The sequence below is a fragment of the Phoca vitulina genome, unplaced genomic scaffold (assembly GCF_004348235.1).
Source record: "Phoca vitulina isolate PV1807 unplaced genomic scaffold, GSC_HSeal_1.0 scaffold32, whole genome shotgun sequence".
Taxonomy (NCBI): domain Eukaryota; kingdom Metazoa; phylum Chordata; class Mammalia; order Carnivora; family Phocidae; genus Phoca; species Phoca vitulina.
This window is the reverse complement of record NW_022589735.1, coordinates 2,777,214-2,801,133: the sequence shown is the minus strand read 5'-3', so window position 1 is coordinate 2,801,133 and position 23,920 is coordinate 2,777,214. Positions and strand designations below refer to the sequence as shown.

At 40.7% G+C, this 23,920-nt stretch overlaps 2 protein-coding genes across 13 annotated transcripts in view; both read right to left on the bottom strand.

Annotated features, from left to right (window-relative positions):
• The window catches only part of KLHL3 (kelch like family member 3), a 279,580-nt gene that overhangs the window by 118,413 nt on the left and 137,247 nt on the right, over positions 1-23,920 (bottom strand). The window lies entirely within an intron of this gene.
• Positions 20,639-23,466, bottom strand: HNRNPA0 (heterogeneous nuclear ribonucleoprotein A0). Its single transcript, XM_032425133.1, has one exon. The coding sequence runs from the start codon at positions 23,156-23,158 to the stop codon at positions 22,229-22,231; it is 930 nt and encodes a 309-aa protein (XP_032281024.1). The 5' UTR covers positions 23,159-23,466; the 3' UTR covers positions 20,639-22,228.

The following is a 23,920-nucleotide window of genomic DNA, read 5'->3' as shown; positions in this document are numbered from 1 at the left end:
AAGAGCCGGATAGAACTGAGAATGCGGAGAGAAATTTTATAAAGAGAACAGGAGACAGAGGTGAAACTGAAACAAACGCTCTTTTGCCTCAAGGGGCCAAAGACTATTGCAGCAAAGGAATGACAATGAATACTGCACACATTGATTTCCCTACCCCATACTGAAAGACCACAAATTTCATAGCACAACCCTAAAATATCTTCCTAAAGCACTGAAATTTAACTTCAGCTGTGGCTCCAACTAATAAGTCTCCCACCGAACCCCCATCTCCAGCCAAAGATCTCTCATACCCTGTAATCTCCAGCTGCTGAGCCTCAATTTAAACTTACTTAACTCTAAAGCATCATCTTGGGAAGGCACAAGGCCAGTCTGTGTCTCCTAGCCATAGCCAAGAGGCTCAGAGGAAACCGAAGCAATCAGCCACTGGTGATTGGTTAGCCACAGAAATGGGTTCAGAAGCTTCCTTAATGCCTCAAAAATCATACATGAAAATCTCTATTCTCAAACCATCCATGTCACAGCTGGGCTTTTCAGGATCTGTACTACCTACCACTGGCAAGCTGAGTGACCTTCAGCAAGTCTTCTCCCTACTCTGAACCTCAGCCCTCATCCATAACACAGGATCAGTCCAGAGTCCCTTTCAGCTCTAAAAATCACATGATTCTGAAAATGTCTGAAATGTTCCATTTTTCTTGTTCATCTGTAAGAATGCTTAAGAAGAAGTTTTTACTGGCCTCTAATATTTTGTAGGGGGCTTCAGGGAGGATGAAAGTGGGAGAGATGATCATTAAATCCACGACTGTTATCATTTGGACCTGTTAAATTTCTTCACTGCTACAAAGCCTTGAAACAGTGGAACAGGGTGTGGGGGGACACTGAGGTAACAGAAACTAGGAGGAGTCACTGAAACTTTATATAGCCTCCCTGAACTCAGACTGGCAGGGTGTTATTCTCAAAGATTACCTCCCACGGGCCCTCAGGGTCCTCTGAGATGGGAGCACTACCCCAACTCTCTCAAATGAGAAGACGCCTGGGTTATTTTATTTACATCCTCCAGCCCCGGATCGCCACTTCTTCTCCATAACAATACCCCTCGTATCTTTCTCCCTCTGTCCCTTCCTCCTCTAATCAGCCTTATTGCTCTGCTCCAGATATTTCCTCTTGAGGTGAATCACAGGGACCAGGAGAAGCCCAACACCACAAATAAGGAAACTGAATCCCAGAATCCGTGCCAGAGTGCAGGCATCCACCAGGAAGACAACTGGGTGATTCATAAAAGGGACATGAGACTAAGCTAAGTCTCTCTTTTATGACCTTATACCCTCATTCACCACTTCACCATACAGGAACGGGGGGGGGGGAAATGTCACATCTAACAAACCAGAGAGAAAAGAAAAAGGTCAGAAAAGGAACTACTTAAGGCTGAGGATATTCAGATTTTATTTGACAGCCAGTATAAAAACTTCACAGCATTGCCTTTGCAACCTACTTTAGCTGTGCTAACCTAACCAGTGTCACTACGGTGTCTGTGCTGACACCATACTACTACCACCTACACACTTCATTAACCACTCGCTCTATCCACGGAGGTACCGGGAACAGAGAACACTCAGGGAAGGTCATCGAGCAAAACCAGGGGCAGAGCTGAGTCAAGAATCAAAGTCTCTGGATTCCTCACACAAAGTTCTGCCCTAATCGTCTCTCACTTCAGAGCTACATTTTCCATTTTCTACTTTATTACCCAAATGTTCTCTGGGCCACAGCCTGAACTCATTTGCTTTAGGCTAATTTTCCTGCCTGAACTTCAGATGAAGAAGAAATACTAACTGGATTCTTGTGGCAGAGGAAAATCGACGGAACCAGAGAGGTGTCTGCCTGGAGGAAGAGGTCCCATCCTTGGACTGACCAGCAGTACTGTCTGACCCCACTTCCCAGCCCTCCTTCCCACACCCAAGGCTTCTTCCACAGTTTACCAATAGTACCCAGTGGCCCCAACTCTCCATCCCAAAGCAATCAACCTAGCCATCCACACCAAGTTTGTGCAGAATTCTTCAGCTTTATGTGGCTCAGGAAGAAACTACGTGAGTAAAAGAAACTGGTTTTTGTTTTTGTTTTTTTTAACTGGGTTTGGTCTACAAAGTTCTTTTCTCCACACTCCATCTCTCCCCAAGGAGCCAGTACAGCATAGCTTATCTAGAGACAGTAAAGCCAACTGGTGTTTTTTTTTCTTATTTATTTTTTAATTTAAATTCAATTAATTAACATATAATTTATTATTGGTTCCAGAGGCAGAGGTCAGTGATTCATCAGTTGCCTACAACACCAGGTGCTCATTCCATCACGTGCCCTCCTTAATGTCCATCGCCCATTTACCCCATCCCCACCCACCTTCCTTCCAGCAACCCTCAGTTTGTTTCCTGTGATTAAGAGTCTCCTAGGGTTTGTCTCCCTCACTGATTTCATCCTGTTTTATTTTTTCCTCTCTTCCCCTATGATCCTCTGCCTTCTTTCTTAAACTCCACATACGAGTGAGATCATATGATAATTGTATTTCTCTGACTTACTTCGCTTACCATAATACCCTCTAGTTCCATCCACGTCGCTGCAAATGGCAAGATTCCATTCTTTTTGATAAGCCATCCATTCTTTTAAGTATCTTTTTTCTTTTGTCACTTTTACCCTCCTTCTCCAGGCATTCAGTTTCTCACATTTGCACGCACCATAACCCAGTACAGTGGTCCCACGCCTCCCCGCGTGTTAGAACCATCTGCCTAGATGGTTAAAACTGTACACATCACGGGGTCAAAAGGGACAGTGAAACTTCTCAGGGTTACAGAAATGTTCCACATCTTGAGCACAGTGATACTTAGGTGACTGTATACAACTACTGTTTCATCAAACCAGACACTTAAAATGGGTGAATTTTATCTTATGTCAATTATACCTCAATAAATCAGGGGAAACAGACTACAGAAAACAAAAAACCTCAAACCTACAGGAATTTCAATGAACTTCACAGGTGACTCTCATGCATTTAGAACAACGAAAAGAGCTCAAACCATCAGAATGAGAAAGACCAGGATCCAAATGTACTTACCAGAAACATGACCCTTGGCAAACTACTTTTTAAGTCTCAATTTCCTCAAGTGCGAAAAGAAGACAATAATAGTACCGACCCTGAGGGTCCTGAGGTCTCAGTAAGAAAGTATATAGAGCACTCAGCAGACGGCCCTGCCTGCAATGAGCACCCAGGAACCATTAGTGGTGGTTCATTTCATGGCCTATGCTGACATTACCAAACTACAACTCTATGAGTCTTTGGCTCTGAGGTCAAGAAGAAAGTCTGCCAAGGTACCCTGTGCCAGAAACATGGACCCAGGCCTCCCCTGGAGCCATGTCCACAACTCCAATGATCCCTACTACCAACAGGCCACCAAGAGCTAAGCAAAACCAGAGCTAAATTAAGGCCCACCCACACCGGTATCACCAGAACTTCCCCTGAGATTCGGGACCACCTGAGGAGTAGATTCCCCCTTGAGCTGCTCTCACTGCCCCCAGGAAGCCAAGCAGAAACTGAAAAGGAACTTGAAGACTAAAAAGGTCAAAAGGTAAACAGAACAGCACCTTATCCCAAGGAATACCTGGCTTTCCTCAGGACTCCTTCTCTGAAGGTGGAAGAACCCATGTCCTGAAGAGTTCCAAGAATATAATCACACATGGCACTTGCGTCTCACTTTAAAGCTTACAATGTGCTTCATGTCCCTCAACACCTTTGACTTAAGATTACATGCCCTGAAAAGTAATAGCAGCTTCCAACCCTGGACAATTTACTCTGGACCAGACTCTGTACTCAAGGCTTTATATGTACCCTTCTCATTTAATCATCACAGCAAACCTGTGAGAATGAACCATTATCCCTGTTTTAAATGTGAGGTGTACAGAAACACAACAGACTTTTGTAGATGGATTTCATACCTTGCAACTTTACTGAATTTATTAATTCAGTTTTTTGATGGAGACTTTAGAGTTTTCTACATATAATACCATCTCATCTGCAAATAGTGACAGTTTTACTTCTTCCTTTCCAATTTCAATCCCTTTTATTTCTTTTTCTCGTCTGAGTGCTGTGACTAGGACTTCTAGTACTATGTTGAATAAAAGTGGTGAGAGTGGACATCTTGTTTTGTTCCTGATCTTAAAGGAAAAGTTTTCAGCTTTTCACCATGGAGTATGATGTTAGTTGTAGGCTTGGCATTTATGGCCTTTATCATGTTTAGGTATATTTCTTCTATATATATAATTTGTGGAGTTTTTATCATAAATGGACATTGAATTTTGGCAAATGTTTTTTCTGCATCTATTGAAATGATCATATAATTTTTATCCTTCACTTTGATAATGTGGGGTATCACACTGACTGATTTGCAGATGTTGAACTATACTTGCAACCCTGGAATAAATCCCACTTGATCACAATGTATGATCCTTTTAATGTATTGTTGACTTCGGTTTCCTAATATTTTGTTCAGTATTTTTGCATCTATGTTCATCAGGGATACTGGCCTCTAATTTTCTTGTGGCATCCTTGTCTGGTTTTAGTATCAGGGTAATTCTGCCCTCATAAAATAAGTTTGGAAGAGTTCCTCCCTCTGTTATAATAAACAAATTCAATAAAGTTGCAGGAAGAGAAAATCAATATACAAAAATCTATTGCATTTCTATATACTAATAATGAACTATCAGAAAGAGAAATAAAAACAACTATCCCATTTACAACTGCATCCAAAAAGAAATAACCTAGGAATAAATTAAACCAAGGAGGTGAAAGGCCTATATGCTGAAAACCATAAGATATTAACAAAAGCAATTTTAAAAAATACAACCAAATGGAAAGATATTCCATGCTCACAGATTTGAAGAACTAATATCATTAAAATGTCCATACTACCTGAAGCAATCTACAGATTCAATGCAATACCTATGAAAATCCCAATGGCATTTTTCAAAGAAATAGAACAAATGATCCTAAATTGTGTGTGGAACTACAAAATACCCCCAATAAGGAAAGTAATCTTGAGACAGAACAAAGCTGGAAGCATCATGCTCCCTGATTTCTAACTATATTATAAAAGCTTTAGTAATTAAAACAATATGGTACTGGCATTAAAAACAGACATATAAACCAAGAGAACAGAATAGAGGGCCTAGAAATAAGCCCATGTATATACGGTCAATTAACTTATAACAGAGTCAAGAACATAGAGTGGGAAAAGGACAGTCCCTTGATAAACTTTGGTGTTGAGAAAACGGGACAACCATATGCAAAAGAATAAAACTAGACCAGTATCTGACACCATCCACAAAAAATCAACTCAAAATGGATTAAAAACTTGAATGTAAGACCTGAAATCATAAAACTCCTGGAAGACAAAATGATCAGTAAGCTCCTTGATACAAGTCTTGGCAATGATTTTTTTAAAATCTGACACCAAAGGGGCACCTGGATGGCTCAGCTGGTTGAACATCCAACTCTTGATTTTGGCTCAGGTCATGCTCGAGGGATCAAGGGATCGAGGGATCATGGGATCGAGGGATCGAGCCCTCCTCAGGATCAATGCTTGGCGTGGAGTCGCTTGGGATACTCTCTCTCCCTCTCTGCCCCTGCCTGCACTCTCACTCACACTCTCTCTCTCCCTTTAAAATTAATTAATTAATTAATTAAATCTTTAAAAAATCTGACACCTAAAGCAAAAATAAATGTGACTATACCATACTAAAATGCTTCTGCACAGCAAAGGAAACAGTCAACAAAATAAAAAGGCAACCTACTGAATGGGAGAAAATATTTTCAGATCATCTGATAAGGGGCTAATACCCAAAATAATGAAGAATTCATAGAACTCAATGGCAAATAAACTAACAATCCAATTTATTTTTTTTTAAGATTTTATTTATTTATTTGACAGAGACAAAGCGAGAGAGGGAACACAAGCAGGAGGAGTGGGAGAGGGAGAAGCAGGCTCCTCAATGAGCAGGGAGCCCGATGCGGGGCTCGATCCCAGGACCCCGGGATCATGACCTGAGCTGAAGGCAGGTGCTTAACGACTGAGCCACCCAGGTGCCCCTAACAATCCAATTTAAAAATGGGTAGAGGATGTGAAAAGGATTTTTCTAAGGAAGGCATACAAAAGGCCAAAAGGTACATGAAAATATGCTCAAAATCACTCATCATCAGGGAAATGCAAATCAAAATCACAATGAGATATCACCTCACACCTGTTAGGATGGCAAGTATCAAAAAGACAAGAAATAACAACGGTTGGTGAGAATGTGGAAAAAAAGGAACCCTTATTCACTGTTGGTGGGAATGTAAATTGGTATAGACACCATGGCAAACAGTATGGATGCTCCTCAAAAAATCAAAAATGGAACTACCATATGTCCACCAATTACACTTCTGAAGAAAATAAAAACACTAACTCAAAAAGATATCTACGTATCTGTATCCCCATGTTCAATGCACCATTATTTACAATAGCCAAGGTACGGAAACAACCTAAGTGTCCATCAATGGATGAATGCATAAAGAAATTCTCGTGTATGTATATATACAATGAAATATTATTCAGCCATAAAAAATTGAGATCTTGCCATTTGTGACAACATGGGTGGACCTCAAGGGCACTGTGACAAGTGAAATAAACCAGATGGAGAAAGACAGATACCATATGATCTCCCTTACATGTGGAATCTAAAAATAAAACAAGCAAGCAAGCTCATAAATACAGAGAACAGATTGGTCGTTGCCAGAAGCAGGAGTTGGGGGAAAGAGAAATGGGTGAAGGGATCAATAGGTATAAAAAAAGTTATTTTTAAAAGTAATCATAAATATAAGCTCCACCAGAACGAACATACATACATACATACATACAAGTGAGGAAACAAAGGGTCTGAGAGTTAAATGACCCTTGACCATGGCCCCACAGGTTCGAACCCAGGTCTGCCTGACCTCAAATCCCACTACTAACTACTGTACACAGCAGGAACTACCTCCATTTTAGAGATAAGCCAACTGAGGCTGAGAGAAAGAAAACAACTGGCTCAAGATCACCCAGGCAAGTAGGAAGCTAAGTGGGATGTGGAACCAGATTCTCAGATGCCTGGCCTAATGCCTGCCTTCCACCTCACCTGGAGATGGGGAACAACAGCATTTGAACCCTCTAAAGATATTAATACAGGCTGGTATCCAATGCTTCCAAACACCTACTATTATAAAGTCCTTCACTCTAGACTCCTCTGGTCCCTTAGCTTACTAATCAGGCTTAACCAAACACTGGTCTTGGGGAAAGCTAGAGGCACACCACCGGACCCCAAAAACCTGGTTTTTCCAAGAAAAACCAGACCAACTATAGCAGCAAGCAGGGTGCTTCACACAGGTAAGTACATTGCAAACACTCATCTTTTCAGGATCTTCTAAAAATTCCTTCCTCTCTCCAGTCGTGAATCTGCAACTGGTGCCCTCTGCTGGTAAATACGTACTTCTCTTCATAACAAAAGCAAGACCCAATTACTACCCCGAATGGCTTAAAAAGGGGCGGGGGTGAAGAATATGCTCCTTCACAGAACATTCGGTCTTTTTCATAGTTGGTTGTAACTTTAAATTTACTGCACGGCCCTCTAACTGCTGCTCCTGTCTCACTTTTCTGGTTCTTTCCTTCCTGGGTACAAAGAAAACTGGGCTTTTCTACGTGAAAAGGTAAAATACAGATAAGACATAGCACCAAAATCAAGAATACAGTGACGTGTATGTGAATGAGGTCAGGTCTGCACACCTAGCAGATACAGAGAATGGAGGCAGGCACACGCTTAACATAATGTAAAACTCATGAGCAAGTATGTTCAAATATTCTGGCTACTCTCTACAACTGCATTCCTACAATCTCTGACTATCTTACTTTGTCTATGCAATGGGTTTACCAGGGAGCTACAACACAAATCCTACATGAACAGAATGCCAAAGAGCTTACAAGCTGGTTGGGGAAATTACACACGGACACATATAAATAGTGGTAAAAACAAACAAACAAACAAACAAAAAAACCAGAGAGGTGCAGAAAAGGAACTATGGGAACTCAGTGGAGGAGAACACAACTTTCAGTGTGGGGGAGGGGGGAGGGCAAAAGGAACAGAAATAAAGTGGCACATTGAGTAAGTAATTCTGTGGAGCTTTAAAAAAGGTATTCATAAATGTAAATAGTTCCAACTAGATAATTTCAGTTTCTCATGACTTCATTTAAAATTTTAAAAAATAAAAGGTTGGTTTAATCCTACTTTAATATACTTACATATTATACCACATTAAATAATACATGTTACAACATATTTTTGTTATAATTTTTTATTGTGGTGGAATACATATAAAACTTACCATTTTAACCAATTATAAGTGCACAGTTCAGTGGCATTAAGTACATTCACAAAGTTGTGCAACCATCACCATTATCCATCTCCAGAACTTTTTCATCATTTCCAAAGAAACTCCATTAAACAGTAACTCTCCATTCCCTCCTCACCCAAGTCCCTGGTAATCTCCATCTTACTTTCTGTCTCTATGAATTTGCCTATTCTAGAGACCTCATAGAAGTGCAATCATACAGTTGTCCTTCTGTGTCTGGCTTATTTCATTTAGCATAATGTTTTCAAGGTTCACCCATGTTGTAATATGTATCAGAATTTCATTCCTTTTTATAGCTAAATAATATTCCATCGTATGTATACACCACATTTTGTTTATCCATTCACCTGTTGATGGACACCAGGTTTTTAACATTTCACCTTTCACAGAGCACTATTTAGTAAACATTTCCCTAATGTTTAACATTTTTAGTTTTTAATCTCTTGCTATAGACAATGTTATAATAACCATCTTCGTGCAAAAACTGTTTTCATTTTTTTCTTAGGTTAAATTCCTAGTATTAGAGTACTAGAGCCAAAGGATATGAATAATTTCATGGTTCTTACTAAATACATCCATATTTGCCTTCCTCATTCATCATCTTTCCCAGCCTATAGATAAGTTACTGTCTTGCAATTTCAACTATGAAAGTCCAAAACTGTGGTTAAAATCAATTGGAAGGTGGCAAACAAACAGTTCTGCCAATTGAAAATAAAAGCTTTCAAGCTCATAGCTATATGGATCCGGAGATTTAAGGGCAACCAGCTGTGACTCTGAAGTCAGAAAGAAAGTAGAGATTGAGAAGAGAGATGTCACATGGGCATTTTTGCCACAATCTCCCTTCTGTGACCCAAGTCTCATCTTCTCTGTATCAAAATCTTCTTTTTACAAGATCAGGACAGAATAACTTCCTTCCCAAGGGAGTGATATGAAGTCATTAAATCAGACCGGCTTGCTACACATTTCACTGCAGAGACTTTACAAGCAAACAAAATGTGATCCTTCTAACATACTGACATAACTACATCTGTCATAGGATGCTGTTGCTTCTAATAGTTATACTTCTTTTCTCCCTAAGGAATTATTTATGGCGCCTATGTCAACAATTTCTTTCACTTAGATCATTTTAAAGACCAATATAAGGCAGTCCTTTTTATAAACTTGCTTACAAAGGATTTACATGATGGCAGGGAGTCTCCCCAGGCTCAATACTGCCAGAAGCTGCTCAAAACTGCTAGAAGACGCAATAATGAAAAGACCTAGAGCTTTTAGAGAAAAGAAATGAACAAAGTAGAAACTTCCCAGAAGAGTTAACTTCCACTTAAAATAGAGCTGGCTGACCAATGTGATAGGTTTTCCAAAACTGCACCTTCTACCCACAAACTGATGTTTTCCACTTAAATTGGTTACATTAAAAAAAAAAAAAAGAAAAAAAGTTGGCTGTAACTGGTGTTGCCAAGACCAACCCAACATTGAGAGACTAGCTAGAAGAAATCACAGAACTCAACTCAACACTAAGTGTTGTACTCACAACTAGAGTTTAAGAGCCATGCAGTTAAGGATATGCAGTCCAATCATACCAAAAAAAAGACATAGGCAGAGTCTGGAGGAATCCATGTACAAGCTTCTTTATGCTTGCTCCCTACCATGCTCTCTCCTCTGTGGTATCTCTGCCCAAGGACTCATTACTCAGTGTTTTATAGGTACCCACTACCAACCACTTATCAAAATTCCAGACTCCCAGAAAGAAAAAAGGTGTTTAACATAAATCAGAGTGCTTGCACAGTCTAGACAGAGTGAACCACCCTTATCAGTTAAGAACACTCCCTAAATCCAAGTGTCCCAAAAAGGGCCAATCTTGCAGGCAGCCCCTCTAAAGACAGCCCACCAGCAATTAAGATTCATTTCAGCCAAAAAGAATCAATCTCTCTCTCATATGTATATATATATGTAGGTGTACACACACACACACACCCACACAGAATTAAAGAGCTTGTGGGTCTTTTACACCTTCAGCCAAGTTGCTCTCATTGCTTTCCTCATTAACCCTCACTGAAACCAACTACACCAAAGGAATAGGAATTCTGTTCTAAAAGATGGAAAGCAAAGACTCTTTTTTTTTTTTTTAAAGATTTTATTTATTTATTTGAGAGAGAGCATGAGAAGGGGGAGGGTCAGAGGGAGAAGCAGGCTCCCTGCCGAGCAGGGAGTCCGATGCTGGACTCGATCCCGGGACTCCAGGATCATGACCTGAGCCGAAGGCAGTGGCTTAACCAACTGAGCCACCCAGGCGCCCAGCAAAGACTCTTTTATAATTCAAGGCAAATCATGACATTCCTCTCTTCAAAACCCTGAAATGGTTCACCATTCATGCAGTAAAAGCCAAAATCCTTACAACAGCTTATAAGTGCCTCCATGGTCTGGCCCGGCTGATCTCATCAGTCACTCCTTTGCTCCTCTTCCATCTCCAGCCACCATGACCAACTTACTTTTCCTCAAAAACATCAGGCACAGTCCCACCCCAGAGCTTCTGCTTTCCTAATCTTCTACCTGGAATGCTCTTCCCCTATGTATCTACACTGCTCACGCACCCATTTCCTTCAAGTCTTTCCTCAAATGTCACTTTCTCGAGAGACCCACCTAAACCACCCTATTTTAAAATGCACTCTCTTGGGCGCCTGGGTGGCTCAGTTGGTTAAGCGACTGCCTTCGGCTCAGGTCATGATCCTGGAGTCCCTGGATCGAGTCCCGCATCGGGCTCCCTGCTCGGCAGGGAGCCTGCTTCTCCCTCTGACCCTCCCCCTTCTCATGTGCTCTCTCTCTCATTCTCTCTGTCTCAAATAAATAAATAAAATCTAAAAAAATAAAAATAAAAAAAAAATAAAATGCACTCTCTTCACAAACATCCTGCCTTACAGCACTCCCTACTCTTATTTTTTTTTTAAGATTTTTATCTATTTGTCAGAGAGAGAGAGAGAGAGCAAGTACAAGCAGAGGGAGTGGCCGGCAGAGAGAGAAGCAGGCTCCCCGCTGAGCAGGGAGCCCAACACGGGACTCATCCCAGGACCCTGGGATCATGACCTGAGCCGAAGGCAGATGCTTAACCGACTGAGCCACCCGGGCGTCCCAGCACTCCCTACTCCCTAATGTAATTTTCCCATACCACTCACTCATCATCTTCCAACACACCATATAATTGATTGTTTCATTGTTTCTCTCCACTAAAATATAAGCTCTACTGAGGGCAGCGATTTTGTCTCTTGTTCACTACTCTACTTTCAGCTGAATCATCAGGCAAAAGAGTCATAAATTTAACCTAACATAGTAAGAAATAGGGAGACACTAAATTTCAAACAATGTGAGAAAACTCATGACAGGAAAGTAACTTACTACAAATAGCTACGTCTTCTCCAAGGGTGATGGTGCCTGGGATATCAAGTCATTAGAAAATGTGGAAGGGATTTAAAATTTTTCACTAAAGAGATAAAAGAAGGCACACTCAGAGTTATTGAAGTGCTAATAAAAGGAGTTGTTTACAAAGGTTTAGGCACGGGAAAATCAATAGTGTCTGACAAACATCTTGGGGCCAGCAATAGCAAGTCTGAAGTAGCTATAGGAGGGAGTGGTTACCAGAAACCAGAAAAGACCTAGAGCTGTAAGAGAGGGCCATTGGAACAGAGTTGTGGCCACTGAAAACCTGTTTGCTGAGTATGTGCATTTGGGGAACAGGAGGTACAAATACATGCACCTCGCCTTTCTCTCACCCTTAAGATCTCTTGCTGGTTTCTCCTACTGCCTAAACCCAAAAGAGAAGCCAAAGAAATATGCAGTTCTTTAAGAATCAAGCTCCCAGGGCACCTGGGTGGCTCAGTCGGTTAAGCATCTGCCTTCAAGGGCTCAGGTCATGATCCTGGAGTCCCAGGATCGAGCCCTGCATCAGGCTCCCTGCTTAGCGGGGAGTCTGCTTCTCCCTCTACCCTTCACCTCGCTCTGGCTCTGGCTCTCGCTCTCTCAAATAAATAAATACAATCTTAAAAAAAAAAAATCAAGCTCCCAAGAACACAAGAAAGAGAAAAGTGGAGAGTGGGCCAGGAGGGGCAAAAAGAGAATACCCAGCACAGTAATCATTTTGTAAAGCTATCCTCAAAAGACACATCACTGTGCTTACCAGCGTCTTCAACTCACTATGTTCCAAACCTAAATCTAAATCTCTTCTTTCCATTCCCAGGTGTATCACCATCCTCCTAGTCACACAGTAATTCTGATGCAACTATTCCTCCCACATACCCAGTCATTTGACAATTAGACTTTCTCAACTTCCCTCATATTCCCTATTTCCAGCGCTACCTCCTTGTTCATGCTCATTTTCCTACCTGGTTAACATGAGCTGTCTTAACAACCTTGTCACCTGAAATATCACTGAACTGCCATCTATTCTACTCTGCGCTACTGAGTTAATCTTCCTAAATTAACAGTCTCACTACCACTATTGTTGCTCAATAACCTTTAGTGATTTCCACTGCCTGCCAGATAAGGCCCAAACTCCTTAGCATACTACTCAAAGACCTCAGTAATGTGGTTCCAACTTCTCCCAATTTATTTCCCACAAATCCCCTTTACCCTTAGTACAAATTAGCCACCTGCATTTGGAAGCAAATCAAGTTTAGTGGGAAGAGTATGACCACTGGAATCGGTCAGACTTGGATTCAACTCCCAGCTCAAGCAGCTGGGGACCTTGGAAAAGTTACTGAACCGTTCTGAGATGAGCTTCAGCCATCAGTCTGTGAAGCAGAGGGTTAGTGAATGGATCCAGTCAGAACATGTGTAAATGTAACTTGTACAATGTTTAGCACATAGGCTGCATGTCTCTGCCAATTTGTCCCTCTACCTGAAATTACCTTTTTCTCCCCATTCTTCTCTATGTGGCCAATTTTTTTAGGTCAAATGCTGTATCCTCCACAATGCTTCTCTTGATCTTTCTTCCAACATGAAAGATATTTCTCCTCAACAATCACATTATTTATACCTTCCTCATAGCAACAAATACTTAAACCCTTACAGACAGCTAACATGGTTCATACCTCTCCTACTACAGTTGAAAGAGCAGAAGTTTAGGAGGTTCCCATATCCAAGCTCACCCAACAAGGGCAAAGCCTAGTTTAAAACCAGTATCAGGGGACACCTGGGTGGCTCAGTCAGTTAAGCCTCTGTCTTCGGCTCAGGTCATGATCCCAGGGTCCTGGGGCTCCCTGCTCAGTGAGGAGCCTGCTTCTCCCTCTCCCTCTGCTGTTCCTCCTACTTGTGCTCTCTCTCTCTGACAAGTAAGTAAATAAAATCTTTAAAAAAAAAAAATCTCAGTACTAAGATTGCTCTACAGACTATATACACATATGTCACTACCCTTTTCAAGACAGTTATTCATTCACCTCACTAACTGCAAATACCACGTGGTTGGGGGTTGGAGGTGAAATAAAGGTACACCTTTTACTAGGCAGTCACGCCTCTTTATCAGAGGTCATAATTTTAACATTACTATGTACCAGAGAATATAGTTTAAGTCCTTTAAATGCATTTTTCACTCAATCTGTTCAACAACCCTGTGAGACAGGTATTACTAATAGTCTCTCCTTTTTAAAGACAAGGAAACTGAGGTTCAGTTCAACTTGTTCAGTGTCACAGAACTAGAAAGTGACAGGGTCAGGAATGAAATCTAGACTATTTGATGCCAAAATGTATGTCCTTAAGGACTATGAAATATTAAATCAGATGATTACTCTGAGGCAAATTTTATTTGCAACGTAAGCATCAAAAAAAATGCACCTTTCATATGGTATCCAAACAAGAAACCAGTGAAGGAGTGAAGCCTTAATATAATCAGAGAATGTACACTAAATAACAATGAGCCGAACTCCAAACTGTTTGTATGGTGTTAACAATCTGAGATGGTGCCGTGATGCTGAAAAGGAAAGGATCCATCATTTCAAAAGAAAATGAATTTCAATCAGAATGCAAGTTATTTGAAGACAGGAACCATGTTTGTCTCACTGCTATCGATCTCCAGATTCTAGAGGTCTTTTGCACAAAGGTGATCAATACCTGATGAAAATGGTAAACACTGGGAAATAAGCATGTCATTTAATGGTACACATCAAAGAATTTTAGTTCACATCAGAGAATTTTAAAGATGATGACACGAACCTATTTCAGGTAGGTTTTTTGGGGGGATCTTATTTTATTTTTAGCAAACCAAAGTAGTAAAATAACCAAAGGAGCCTAAGAGAATCTGCCTGGGAAGAGGAGGCGCACAGATAAGAAAAGAATGCCTACCTAGGAAGGTATTTTCATGAATCCTTTTCCTCAGTGAATATTCAACTCATCTAGCTCCAAGTGCAAGCAAAAAAGTAGGTGGAAAAAGTAAGTACATGAGACTCAATTGCCCTTCCTACTTTGGGATTCTTTTTTCAAAAGCAGCTTTCAAATATATATGCTTTTTATGAGAAACATTTTATCTAGTAGCATTTAAATTCTCATTTAGGGAGAATGTGAAGTTCACCCAAAAAGCAAGTTCCAGTGTCAAAGACTAATGTTCTCAAACCATTTGTGTGCCTCTCTTTGAAATGAGTAATAAATTCTATTTCCCAACTAAAATAATTCCACACATTATAATTAGCAAAAGACTGAATTTAAACATCAAGAACATTCATGAAGTGCTAAAGTCAAATTCAATTTGAGGCTAATAATTAATGCCCACTTATTTTTCAAATACTGCCTCCCCCAAAATTATACAAATGTTAACTTTATTTTTAAAATGAAATGTAGAGAACATATAACCTTTCAATTATGGCAAATTTTGTATCACAAACTGACTTAATCACTGTAGAAGTCATTTTCTAACAAAATTATATTTTAAAATCAGCTAATAAATCAAAATATATTTATAAGATGAAAATGCAGTGAGCATACTGCTAACTGCAGCTTAATAAAAGGGGTCTCCCAAAGGTGAATTACACTCTTTATGGACAGATTCATTAATATATAGGATTATCATTTCCCACTTAATATTTCAACTGTTTTGTATTTCTATCATTGAATAAGTTCTGATTTTGCTATCAATACTTAGCAAAAATCCTGAATCTTAAAATAATGCAAAAAATTAAAATGGATGATGTGCTTTTAAGGTCTACATTGCAGTCTAGTAATGCAAGAAAAAATGTAAAGAGCCCAATACATTAGGCTCTGCATTTTGGTATAAGCTGTGGAATAGGGGGCGCCTGGGTGGCTGTCAGTTAAGCATTTGCCTTCGGCTCAGGTCATGATCCCGGGGTCCCGGGATCGAGCCCCATGGCAGGCGCCCTGCTCAGCAGGGACCCTGCTTCTCCCTCTCCCTCTGCCCCTCTGCCCTGCTTATGCTCTCTCTCATTCTATCTCAAATAAATAAAAATCTTAAAAAAAAAAAAAAAAGCTGTGGAATGGCCTTTGGCCACCTCATCCACCTATTCTAAATGTCAAGACTAGTGCCAATGTCTCTTCTCTAACATTTCCCTTGACCCACACATAAAGTCACACTCACTGCTCATATATATGTCTGACTAAAATGCCCACACTCTATCATAATTGCTTAAATTCCCACCACCCAAACTAAACTGTGGGTATCTTGCGAGCAAGGACTCATCCTTATGTATTATTTAGCTAAGTCATGCTCAATAAATTGTTTAATGAATTATAAACTAGTGCCAGGGTTCCTCTCAAAGCCCGTTACTGAATTAATTACCAAATAGGACTAAAAACTAACAATATCAAATTGGAAAGGATCTAAGCAATTAGTCTTCACATCACGGGAAAAAGTAGTCCAGGAAAAATAAGTTGACTTACCAAGGTTAAATAGTAAGATCTGAATTCACGTTTCAATTGGAAATTTAGATTTTGGGTAGGTATTGCCCACCTCTGATCCAGAGTAAACCTCTCCCAGCATACTCTTTCCAGTCTGTTATTTTCTTTCTCAAGAGCTTCTTGAGGAAGTACTTAGCAAGTCGCTTAATTCAACTAAAAACAATTTCTGCAGTGAAAAACCTCTATTCACACACACCTGAAATATGATGGTACAAGTTTTAGGTAGAATAAACTAGAAAAGAACAAAAAATTGTCTATTGCTATAAATTCCCCGACTTCACTGTATAGTCCCTTTAGAATATAAAGACTTATTTTTAATGTAGATACATTACATTTTTTTTTTTTAAAGATTTTATTTATTTGAGAGAGAGAATGAGAGACAGACAGCATGAGAGGGGGAGGGTCAGAGGAAGAAGCAGACTCCCTGCCGAGCAGGGAGCCCGATGCGGACCTCGATCCCGGGACTCCAGGATCATGACCTGAGCCGAAGGCAGTCGCTTAACCAACTGAGCCACCAAGGTGCCCGATACATTACATATTTTTTAATCAACTCTCATAAACTGAAACACAAAGCTGGGAGGAAAAATGACTAAATATCAAAAAAATCCTTGTAGGGCTCTAGCAGATTTCTCAGAGAACTATCTGTATACTAGTATAACAAATAGCTTCCAGCCAGGCTCCTGTACTTGATTTTTTCCCTCTTTTATATGTTGCAAATGGCAACACAAAGCCTGCAAAAAAGTTTTAAATTAAAAACAGAAGAAAAACTGGAAACGTGCTAATCAATAAATTATGTGCGTCTATACTATAGTACACCATATAGTCATATAAGATATATGTATCAATACAGAGGAATGTCTTTGATGTTAAAATTCATATATATGCGTATGTATCTATCTTGCCATGCAAAGAAAAAGATCTAGAAGTAGACAAACTGTTAACAAAGGTTATTTCTGGACACTGGGAGAAAACAGGAGCAATTTTTTTTTTTACCTTTACAATGGTTTTTAAATATAAGCAAAAAGATCCCTATTTCTTGTACTCAATAGTTCCATGATCTTCAGCAAATTAAATTAGGTAGCCTGTAGCTAATACACAACACACAGACACCAGGATCTCCTCATAGAGTTATTCTGAGGACTACAATAAATGATGCACAGAGTACCTAGCACAAGGCACACAGGAAACACAATCAGTGGTACCTTTATTTCAGACAGTAATGAAATGTCTTAAGTGATAGTATGTAGCCATCATATGGAAAAACTGTCAAATACGGCTGCAATAAAAACCACTGGAGAAAACAAAAGGGGAGGACAGCAATATGTTCCTGAAATGATAAGGCCATTAACTGTTCTATCATGTATAATCCAGCTTTGAAATTTTTCTCTAAAATGTTTTCACTGAATTTACCCTAAGGCTTTAAAAAACTGCAAGTGTGAGTATGTACCTTTCTCTGTATATATACTAAGAACTGAAAAATACTTATGAAATCACAAAACTGCTGCTTTCTGTCTAGCACATTTAACTCTGAGTTAACCATCTAATCAACTAAGTACACATGTGATCAACAAGAACTTATCTGCAAGGATAATAATCACTGCATTATTCATCAGATCAAGAGAAAAAACCTCAATCTGTCAAAAGGAGTATTTTAAGTTATAGGACAACTAAACTATGGAACATCTATGGTTGGCCCTTGAACAACACAGCTTTGAACTATACAGGTCCACCTGGTGATCTTTTTCATTAAATACAGTACTGTAAATGTCATTTTCTCTTCCTTGTGAGTTTTTCTTCTCTCTAGCTTACATTATAGGAATACAATATATGCTATATATAATATACAAAATATGTGCTAATTGACTAGGTTATAGCTAAGACAGCCAGCTTACAGGATATTAGTAGTTAGGTTTTGGGAGAGTCAAAACTTATATAGAGATTTTTAAACTGCATGGGGGGGGTCAATGCCCCAACCCCCATTTTGTTCAAGGGTCAACTGTATAGACAATAGGAAGAGGAAGGTCTATTTGTCTTTATATATGAGAATATTATTGATATACATAAAAAAAGCAAAACTATATAATCCTATTTTTAAAAATTAATTTAAGTGCATACAAAAAAGAGCTAGCTGAATATAAACTTATTAATGATTATCCTTGAGAAGAGTATTTGGTCATATTGGTAGAATACTCACTCACTTTTCATTTAGTTTGACTTATAACCAGTTATTTAACACTAGTAAATTTACTTTTAAAATACACCAGCCCCAAGATTCAGCAAGATTTCTGTATTTTCTATTTCCTAGTAATAATGCTATTTTCTGTGACAATCCAAATGTTATGCAACATAACAATTTTTTAAATAACATATTGCAGAAAGTATGTTTCTTAGGCTTTACCTATTCTTTCAAGGGATTCTTTATTGAAAAAAATCTTACAATGTATTTTCACTTTTAATAGAAAGCATGAAACAAAGGCACATCAAAGTAACCTGCAAAGAGACATTAAGAAAAAAGCACTGTCCTACTCTGGTTTAGAGGCAATTTCTGTTGCCCTGTTTTAGATGGAAACAAAATAGGGCCTTCTGAAACAGAATAGAAGGAATTTTTCCCAATAATCAAAATCTTACACTCGTGGTGGTTAAAATAGGAGAGACTTACCAAATGTTATCTTTCTAGGTAAAATCCATATACTGTCTAGTTGCAGTTTTGCTCAAATCAATCCAACATCCCAAAGTCCACTTTCAGTCAGCAAAGATACCGGCATACAAAATTTAACATAAAACACCAATTCTCAAATTTGATAAAAGCAAGCACTTAAAAGTAAAGAAGCCTACCAATTAAGATGCTGTCACTTCTGGTCTTGAGGGGAATAATCATAAACACCAAATTTTCAAGTATCCTCAAACCCTTTAACCTTGCTTAAATGCAAAAATTTATCGTGAAGCAGATTTAATTAAGAAATTATGTTGAAAATCACTAAATTATAGGAAGAAACAATCAGTGTATCATTCTATAGTTATCCCTATAAACATTAAGCATTTGCGAGCTTAAGATTTAAAACTACCATCAATCTTTAATACATAAATCTTTCAAAGCATGTTCAACTAATAATTACCACTGAATTTATACCAAAAATCCTGTAAATGTAAAAGTTCTTCACAAGAGGGAGACAAAAAATAGGTTCATTTTTATTTTTATAATCTTTAAAATTAGATTCGAGCATGGCACAAAAATTGTATTCAGTTCTGACTAGATTCTGTACCACCTCCTCTCATGAATTCTTAAATTTTAAGTAATAAGGTTCAGATAGTTCTCATAGGTGAAAGGACTTAAAAAATACACCTGGTGGCCCCCCAAAAGAAAAAATACTTGTTATGTCAAAAATGCTTCTATAAAAATTGACAAGAAGAATTCCAGAAAGACTAAATACCACTATGCTTTTGCCTTCACTAAATAGCAGTCCAGATTACAGAAATCTATAAAGGTAAATACACAACAATGAAGTGTTAATACCACGAACAGCACCTTGAGTTGCTTTTCTAATTAACAGGTAATCCTTTTACATCATTCATTTTACTTGTTAGAAATCACTATGTTGGGAATACAAAATAACAATAACCTTATCAGACTTTGGAAACCCTCCAAAAAGGGGACTAGTCCAACTGACCCAGAATTGGATCTTCCCGCTAAAGCTGAGTAAAAGGCAAGCGGAGTAATAATTATAATGAAAACTTTAAGCATATATCTTAGAGGCACTCAAAAAACGGACTAAACTACCAAATGAAGAAGCCCACATGTAGTATCATGTTTCACTAAAAATGAAAAATAAATTTAAGGAAACTGCAGAACCATTTTAGAGCGAAAGATTTGACTATATTTACTTGTGCAAAAGCATCTAACCCATTTGTCGTAAAGGTATACTCAAGTTATCTGTACCAAACATCAGCTATTTTTTGTCAAAGTGACTACTGAGCAGCCATAATCTTGCCTCAAAATCTTGACCTTTTTTCGTATCTCTCGAAATGAAAACCCCTAGCAATTAAGATAAAAAAATGTGGCAAGAATTAGATATTAAGAAATATACAGTAATAAGAACTAAGAGAGTCAATGCTAAATTAGTCTTTTACTTTAAAGCCCATTAACCTCCCCTTCAGAAAGCTTCTTACTATACATATGGGCTTTTAAATGCAATATTCAAGTTAAAAATTTTACCATAACATTAAATCAAGTGTACTATTTTATAGGTACTCTGAACCCACCCACCAGGTTATACATACTCTCACTCAATCATGTAAAGAATTGAATTCTTTATTTGTGATATCCATAAACGTTGCTATTCTATATTTCTATCCAGGAAGGCAATTTTCTCCTTTATCATTGTTTTGTTTTGTTTTTTATAAACAACAACTTGAATTCTACTGCATGAAAGGGCTACAAATATACATTTGTTAACCAAGCAGAATACACAAATATTTTGCTTTACAACTTGCACCTAAGATACCAGTACACGTAGCTGGCTCATTAGCTGTCATAGCAATTTGGGGCCATTGCCCAAGCTATGCATAGCAGTTTACATTTTCAAATCTCCTCTAGAAAGGGCAATTGTGATATGGACTGTTAACTACATTCCCGTAAAGCCCATCTTAGTTACAAGTAAATGTGTAACCAAAGTCTGCACAGGTTTTTGATGGCAAAACTTCTAAATCTGATGCAATTATCCTAAACAAGTTTTTTAAACAAATTGCTTTGCAGATATACTGCCATTCTGCCAGTAGATGGTGCTACAAAGGTTGGGGGAAGGAATTCCAAGAGGACAACAGTTCAGCTATAGGAAAAAACGTTTAAACCTGCTCTGAAAATACAAAAATGCATTTAGTTTAAGGGTAAAATATAACCCTTATTAGTAACCATTCATTACAGACAAACCAGTAAGAGGGATGAAACTAGGCCATCTGAAAATTTTTAAACAGTTTATATGAATGAAAACACATGCTTAACACAAACTATTTCTTTTCGGACTACACAGTACATACTTTGAAGTAAATTCTCATAGAAAGAAGTGACCAACCATGTCAAGATGATAAGCAAATCGCTTAGTACAAGAGATGGATGCACAGAAACTTTAAAGATTTTAAAAAGCTACATCCACCACTTCAAAAGTTTTGCCTGTAAGGGATAAAATTCAACACGTCACTAGAAGGGCAACAGAAAAAAAAAAAAAAAAACACCACCAAAGGACCTTTTAAAAGTTTCTCTAAGTACACATCAAGAATTAAGAATTAACACGAAAAATTTTTAACTAATATCCCTTAAAACGGTACGGAATGGATCCTAGAAAAAAAATGTTAGACATATACGGTCAAACACAATGATTTATTAAAAATAAAACGTAAAAATGATTTTTGTACATATGCTTTCAAATTTCAGGCATGGAATCCAAGTAGATTTCATAGAAAACGCTGTAGCCAGATATCAAGTCCTTACAACAAAGTAAACTACCCCCCCACCCCAACCCCCGCCCAGGTTTTGCTACAGAATCAGCAAGTTCACTCCCTCCCCCCCAAAAAACACAAATTAAAACAAGACATTTTGCTAGTATAAAAACGACCAAGGTCCAAGTAATAATAAAAAAATAGAGTCCATCAATGACTGTAACACAAAAATGTGTATGTGGGGCCGAGTCCATCTTCAGAGGGAGAGACAAGAGAGGTGGCAGGCAAATAGGGCAACACCCCCAAGGATAAGCAGCCTTAGAAGCGGCTCCCCCAAGGGAAAAATGGGGAAGGCGGTGGGAGAGGAAGGAACTTAGGAGTTGACCCTAGCTGGGTTGTTGAAAAGAGCTACCCCTATAGCCACTCCCAGGCATTTTTAGATTTTTTTTTTTAGAAGGAGCTGCCTCCATAACCACCTCCACCGCCATAGCCGCCTCTGTAAGGTCCACTGTTACTACGACCGCCCCAGCTGCTGCCACCGCCACCGCCGCCGCCGCCGCCCTTCATGGGCCCATAGGAGGACTGGTGCTGGGTGTAGCTGCCGAAGCCGCCGAAGCCGTTACCGTAGTCGCTTCCACCGTAGGACGAACCGCCTCCGCCGCCTCCGTAGGCATTGTAGCCGCCGCCGCCGCCGCCGCCACCGCCGCCGCCGTAACCACCGTAGCTGTTATAACCGCCGCCGCCGCCCTTAGAAAGGCCGTTCTGGTCTCGACCACCGCCGCGACCCCGGCCGCCTCGGCCGCCTCGGGAGGACCGGGAACCGCCTCCGCCCCCACCGGAGTGGATATCCTCCTTGGGGACGGCCTTCTTCACTTCCACGCGATGGCCCTGGATCGGATGGAACTTGACAACCGCGGCCTTGTCGGCCGCGTCGTGATTCTGAAAATACACGAAGCCGAAGCCACGCTTCTTGCCCGACTGCTTGTCGGCAATAATCTCGGCCTTTTCCACTGTGCCAAACTGCGAGAAATGCTCGATCAGGTCGCCCTCGGCCACGTCTCCCTTAAGGCCCCCGACAAAGAGCTTCTTAACCTTGGCGTGGGCACCGGGCCGCGCCGAATCCTCCCGGGACACCGCCCGCTTCAGCTCCACCGTGTTGCCGTCCACGGCATGGGGCGAAGCGGCCATGGCGGCATCGGCCTCCTCCACATTGGAGTAGGTCACGAAGCCGAAGCAACGGGAGCGTTTGGTCTGGGGGTTCACCACCACCACGCAGTCCGTCAGAGTCCCAAAGGCCTCAAAGTGGCCGCGCAGGCCCGACTCACTCGTCTGCACATTGAGGCCGCCGATGAACAGCTTACACAACTGGGAATTCTCCATCTCCACGGCCCGGGCCTTCCCCCCGCCCTGCGAGCTCCGAGGTTTCGCCGTCGCCGTTATCGTTGGCTAAGGCCTCTTCACAGCTTGGGCCCAGCCGTTGCTGGAGCCGCCACCGCCGGTCACCGACGGGGAAGGGAGGAAGGGAAGGGGAGGGAAGGAGGAAAAAAGGAAGGGGGAGGGAAGGGGAGAGGTGCCGGCTAGAGGGCGAGCCGAGGAGACTGGAAGACAACCAAAGCCGCCGCTACCGCCACCGCCACCTCCGCTCCCCTATCTGGGCACCACACAAAGAGGCCGCTGAACGCGCGCGCACCCTCCCCGAGGCGTGCGTCACCGCCGACGTACGGCAGCCCAGAGCTGCCCGCCAATCCCTGCGTCGCTCTCCCTAGTCCCGCCTACCGCGCCGCAGCGCCGCTCTCGGTCACAGACTCCCCGCCCTCCGCGGTCGATTCAAGCCCTCGGCCTGCGTTGCTCCCGCCACCGCCTCTACAGCCCCGCTTTCACACCCTGGCTCCCCCGTGTTCCCTGACCAGGGACTCTCCCTGCTCTCCGCGCACCTCCGCAATTCATGTCCTCCCAGCCCCGCGGCTGTTCCCAGTGTTTTGCCCCCTCCCCTTGCCGTATCCCCTCGCCCAACTCCGCAGTGGCGTTCGCGCCAGCCCCTTGAGAGACATGTGGGTTCAGCCAATCACTGCGATCCGCTCGTGCCCACTTCCGTTTTCGGCCGCCGCTGGACGGGCGCGCTCCCCGGTGCGCGCTGGCCCC

Excerpts from the sequence above, each read along its gene's own strand:
- HNRNPA0 (XM_032425133.1), bottom strand. The coding sequence starts at position 23,158 with ATGGAGAATTCCCAGTTGTGTAAGCTGTTCATCGGCGGCCTCAATGTG.